A 4,989-nucleotide genomic window follows, 5' to 3' on the forward strand; every position below is an offset into this window, starting at 1 on the left:
AGGGGTCTGTTTGAGAATACAGAACAAAAAACCGTTTCACTTTTTCCTGATCTACAAGTGACGGACCAGTAGCATTACCATTCAACCTTGACATGCTGCGCCAGTAATCTGTTGGTTTCAACGTGATATTGATGGAGTATCTTAAGACTTCCAAATTACTCCCTCTGTTCCTAAATATAAGTCTTTTTAGAGATTCCAATAAGGTACTACATACGGAGCAAAATGAGTGACTCTACACTCTAAAATATGTCTATATACATCCGTATGTAGTCCATAGTGGAATCTCTAAAAAGACTTATATTTAGGAACGGAGGGAGTACGTGATAGCATGGTTAGAGGATAGGGATAGTCTGATAGGCTTTGGTTCCTGTGTTATGAGGTTTAATCATTGTTTTGGAGAATACAAACATGCTTGATTCTCCCGTAGTTGAATGCTTTATCTATGCTGATGTTTATTAGCTCTGGTCGGTTAGGCAAAGATGAAATTTTAAGGTGCTGCACATTAGTGTGACAAACTCCGAAGGAAGCAGCAGTTACGCGGCAAATCATCATTGATCAGTTTTACGTACTTCCCATGTCTACTGATACCAAGATACCTTTTTCTCTCAAAAAAAATTGAAATACTTCAATGCTCTCATGTAGTATGTTGCAAGAGCTTCAAGAGATTTATACATTTCTCTTCATTTACGTCCCCAATTTACTGATGCTCTTTCCTTTCAACAGAGGGTGCAGGGTTCACCAACCATTCGCTCACCTGCAACTCCGGGAAGTAATCCATTTGCAGCAACTCCTGGGCGTAACCCGTTTACATCAACTCCTGGAAGTCACCCGTTTGCTACAACTCCGGGAGGCAACCCATTTGCAGCTGCTACTCCTGGAGGTCACCCGATTGCAGCAACTCCTGGAAGTCACCCGATCGCAGCAACTCCTGGAAATATTTCGTTTGCAGTCAAGCCTCCCCACATGCGCTGACAGCGTAAATGTCCGCATGCGATTTCCTTTTGCTGGGAGTTTGTCATGCTCTGGTTTTATCCATCCGTAACCAACTGCATTTTGCGAAGTTCTTAACGCTAGATTCTAGTGCACAGTAGGGATGCAAAAAGTTAGTACATAACCACCGACTTTTGTTCATAAGTTGGGGCCTGTCTCCGGTCTCTTATTTTGTTACTAGTCCTTTTGTGTATCTCGTTGAAAGGGAAGATAAGGTGATAGAAGAGTCCCCACCTAACCAAATTCAAGAGAAGGTTTGACAGCAACATTGAAATGCCAGTCTGGTTTCAGCATTAGCTGATCTGCTTCACTTCTGAACCTTCCTGCTGGAAGAAGGCAGGAGGAGCTTTTTGTTTCTTCCCATCATGCTTGTAGGAAACATGATGTGACAAATCAGCGTATTGTCAGCGAAGCAGCAAGCATATGTTAGTCAGAAGTGACCATTCTTTGACACCTCTTGGCTGCATTTGCTCATCTGGTGGTTACATGGGCCATTGTTTTGGCTGTTGTGTGTGAAAATGAATCTCCTGACCTAGAACTTCCTGAAACCGTTTTGCTGCTATTAGATTTGGCAAGCGAGATGTAAACATAGAAGAGTGGAGTACATTTGCCGTCCATTCGGAGCTACGTACAAAACTTCGATATGGGAATTGATTCTGCAGGCTGGATGAATTACAGCGCTGCTCGAACAATCTGACCTAGCTAGACAACGTCGAGCCTGAAACAAAATCTAGGAAGGTTGAACAATGGACATCCTTCTCCAGCACATGCGGTGCACTCCAGTTCCTTGAGGTGGATCATTTGTCACTGCAAGTCGCAAAGCCAAGTGAGATGAGATCAGCTCTTGAGCTAGTACATACGATGGCCAGGTGAGAACTTTGGTGACAGGTTATCAGACACACCTTTTCTTCTTGTCGGAGGCGACTTTCCGCCCCTTGCCGGCTATGACGTCGTCCATGCTCTGGCCGTAGCGCCGGTACCGGCCGCCGGAGGCGACGAAGCCAGGGCACGGCCGGTAGGCCTTGATCGGCCACCACCCGAACAAGGGGACGGCGGCTATGCCGCCCATGATCCGCCCTTCGCCGTTGCAGCCCCTCTCCGTTTCCTCACGGCCGCACCCCTTGCACCCCCTAAAGTACAGTTAGAAAGAGCACGTTATGTCTGCTTGAAACCGGAAGCACGCTTATTTAACATTTTTTTTCAAGTAAGCAGTATCTTCTCATCTTAGTCTAATTTTGCAACGGCAGATTGTTATAGAGAGGTTTAGGAAGCTCGAAAGGTTCATTTTAGCAGAAGTTAACAACAACAGGCTGTGGTCTCAGTCAATAAACGTACTGTCACAGTGGCAAAAATAAATAAAAATATCATTAAAAAAATGAGGTTCCACCGAGACTTGAACTCGGGTTACTGGATTCAGAGTCCAATGTCCTAACCACTAGACCATGGAACCATTTGTTGATTCAATGCTGAACATAATTCACTTAAACATAATGTTCACGCTTACATAGTGACATGCTCAGTAGAATTGTCATCTATCTTTCCGACAGTTACATGCTCGGTAAATTTGAGACAGTAATTCACTAAACTTGGAACAGCCGCCCGTACCTGAAGTTGGGGTCATCCTTGTAGTCGTATCTGACAGCCGCCGGAGCAGGGGCTGGGGACGTCGCCTCTGCTGCTGCTGCTGCTCCCTCTTGATCTTTGGTCACAACAGGGGAAGCAGAGGACGAGGAGCTACCAGATGAGCTGCAGGCAAGATTGCCTCTGGCTCTGGCCGGTGCGTGCTTCCTGTGCAGCAGAGGCGACGCAGGCGCGGAAGGAGGAGAGGGGCAGTGGCTGGTCGAGAGGAAGACGACGCTGTGGAGAGGAGGAGAAGGGAGCTGCAGCAGCCAGAGGGAGGCCGCCATTTTTCAGGGGCGGGCGCGCTCGTGCCACACTCCCTCCCTGCGCCTCGCTTCCTTTCCCCTGGAGATGCGGCCAGGGGAGGAGGGAGAAATGGAGGAGAAAACTGGGGGACGTGGGAAAAGATTGGAGGACGAACCTGCGGCCACGTACGTCGTGAGGAGGCCGTGTTTTCGGTTGGAGATAATGCGCGGTGGGTGCTGCTCCTACGATTTTATTGCTTCTTTTATCTCATCTCTGAACCGGTTCGTTTATTACAGATTTGTTTCGCAGATTGGGAAAAAGGGACTGGTTATCTGAAAGGGATCATCGCTGTCTGAACGTGAGAAGCCAGTCAAGGAAGTAAAAATGAATGAAAACGAAACAAAAAAATGAGGTTCTACCGAGACTTGAACTCGGGTTACTGGATTCAGAGTCCAATGTCCTAACCGCTAGACCATAGAACCATTTGTGTTCTACAAACCTGACATTACTTTTATATCTGCACTACTCTACTCGATTTTTCAGCACCGAACGAAACTGGACAAAGCATATAGCTAAGCTAATAAAAAATGTTAATTTACGAAGTTTTGCGATTAGAGTAGTTAGTGTGATTTTTATTTAGTGTTTGCTTAGCTCAAATGGTAGGAAAGGTGACTATAATTTAGTGTTGTGTATGTGTGATGCGGGTCATGCTCGAATTGTTTTCCTTTGGCCGGTTACTATTCTTCCCATTGATGACGCCTTCTCTTTAAGTGATCCCCCGTACATGATATCATGTGTGTGTATGTGTTGTACTACCTCCATCCCAATTTTTTATATTTTTTGGTAGGCTATGGTTACTGCAAATGTAGAGGGCCAAACAAATGATGATGATAAAGCTGTTGTACTTAGCATGAAGAACAAATTCATGCTCATTTCAGTGTGTGAAGCCATGGGAGTCTTTAGTCTTTGGGTGCAACTACCTTGAAGATGGTAGCTCTGACTATATTCTACCAATATATATAACGATCTAGTAATATGATTAGCGATGCATGAGTGTGACATTGTTGTTGGAAATCGGAGGAGTATGTTTATCATATGAGTTAGGACAAACAAGTACAACATCGATGTCGGGTTTTTTTTTTTGAAAAGGAGGTTAAACCCCAACCTCTTTATCAATGGATGCATACGATCATCTTTATTAATTATTTCACGAAGGTCTAAAAAAACCATATATCAAGCCACCCGAAGCTACCACTCACACCTATGCGGAGTGCTCTCACTCCCCATATCTATAACCGATGTCGTCGCCGATCCATCCATATAACGCATCGGAACCAACAACCGATGCGGCAGACCTAAAGCGTACATCACATGCACACGTTTTAGAAGCCGTCATCATCATCAAACCGCTGTCCCATCTTCAGGAGAGAGATCCGCATCATCCTTGCCAGTCCGACCAACCGTCGACGCCACCACGGCGCTCAACGATGCCACTGCCCCGCGCTCGCCCATCCCGATGCGGAGACTCTAGAAGATCTGTCGTGTGTAGCACCTGCCGACCAGGCATGACAAAGCGTAGCACCTGTCGGCCAGGCATGACTTGACAGGTCCACCGAAGCTCCATTCAAGACGAAGCCGCTCCGCCTCCTGCCTATGCCTTCCAGCACTGCTCCAAAAATGATACTCCCAAGAGAGAAATGACACCGTAGTGCCGCCATCGGGATTTACTATCAAGGTTTAGTGCAAACGCCTACAATCCTCCGCCATGTACTTTTTTTTTGAAAACACCACATATATTAATTAATCCAAAAATATATTCTTACAACCATTCGTTAAAACATACACCGCACAGGGCAGAACAAAATTAAAAAAAATCCATTGGACCTAGTACTAAAGCTAAACTTAGCAATCTCACGTGCCACCCCATTGGCAATCCGAGTTATCTTTGAAATATTAAAATTTTGTGTCATCTTGGAGATACTCAGAGCCTCATTCATCAGATCAGCCAGAGGGGACCTGTCAAGCTTCTCATTTGCAAGAAACGAATGTACAAAACCACAGCCAGTCTCTAAAATAATAGGTAGGTGAAGGGGGATGCCTATATAAAGTCCTACGAGGCAGGCGCGGGGCTCA

The 4,989-nt window shown here is 45.7% G+C and overlaps 2 protein-coding genes and 2 non-coding genes across 4 annotated transcripts in view; 1 reads left to right on the plus strand and 3 right to left on the minus strand.

Moving 5' to 3' along the window:
- Positions 1-1,286, plus strand: part of LOC119275612 (protein DEFECTIVE IN MERISTEM SILENCING 3-like) — a 6,464-nt gene extending 5,178 nt beyond the window's left edge. Inside the window, exon 8 of the mRNA XM_037556491.1 lies at positions 724-1,286. Within this exon, the coding sequence (XP_037412388.1) occupies positions 724-972 (249 nt within the window). The 3' untranslated portion in view covers positions 973-1,286. The remainder of the gene's footprint in view (positions 1-723) is intronic.
- Positions 1,287-1,529: 243 nt separating this feature from the next.
- Positions 1,530-3,070, minus strand: LOC119275613. The gene is made up of 3 exons (XM_037556492.1): positions 2,596-3,070; positions 1,893-2,120; positions 1,530-1,797 (listed from the first exon to the last, which is right to left on the minus strand). The coding sequence occupies exons 1-3, from the start codon at positions 2,895-2,897 to the stop codon at positions 1,788-1,790; spliced, it is 540 nt and encodes a 179-aa protein (XP_037412389.1). The 5' UTR covers positions 2,898-3,070; the 3' UTR covers positions 1,530-1,787.
- On the minus strand, positions 2,369-2,440 carry TRNAQ-CUG. Its single transcript has one exon. It is a non-coding gene; the product is annotated as a tRNA-Gln (tRNA).
- A 196-nt stretch (positions 3,071-3,266) lies between the features above and the next one.
- Positions 3,267-3,338, minus strand: TRNAQ-CUG. Its single transcript has one exon. It is a non-coding gene; the product is annotated as a tRNA-Gln (tRNA).
- Positions 3,339-4,989: the final 1,651 nt, after the last annotated feature.

This window comes from Triticum dicoccoides, chromosome 3B (assembly GCF_002162155.2).
Source record: "Triticum dicoccoides isolate Atlit2015 ecotype Zavitan chromosome 3B, WEW_v2.0, whole genome shotgun sequence".
Taxonomy (NCBI): domain Eukaryota; kingdom Viridiplantae; phylum Streptophyta; class Magnoliopsida; order Poales; family Poaceae; genus Triticum; species Triticum dicoccoides.

Bases quoted from the DNA above. Each gene is read 5' to 3' on its own strand.
- LOC119275613 (XM_037556492.1), bottom strand. From the start codon at position 2,897: ATGGCGGCCTCCCTCTGGCTGCTGCAGCTCCCTTCTCCTCCTCTCCAC. The intron at 2,121-2,595 runs GTACGGGCGGCT...ACTGTACTTTAG, and splicing joins AAGGATGACCCCAACTTCAG to GGGGTGCAAGGGGTGCGGCC.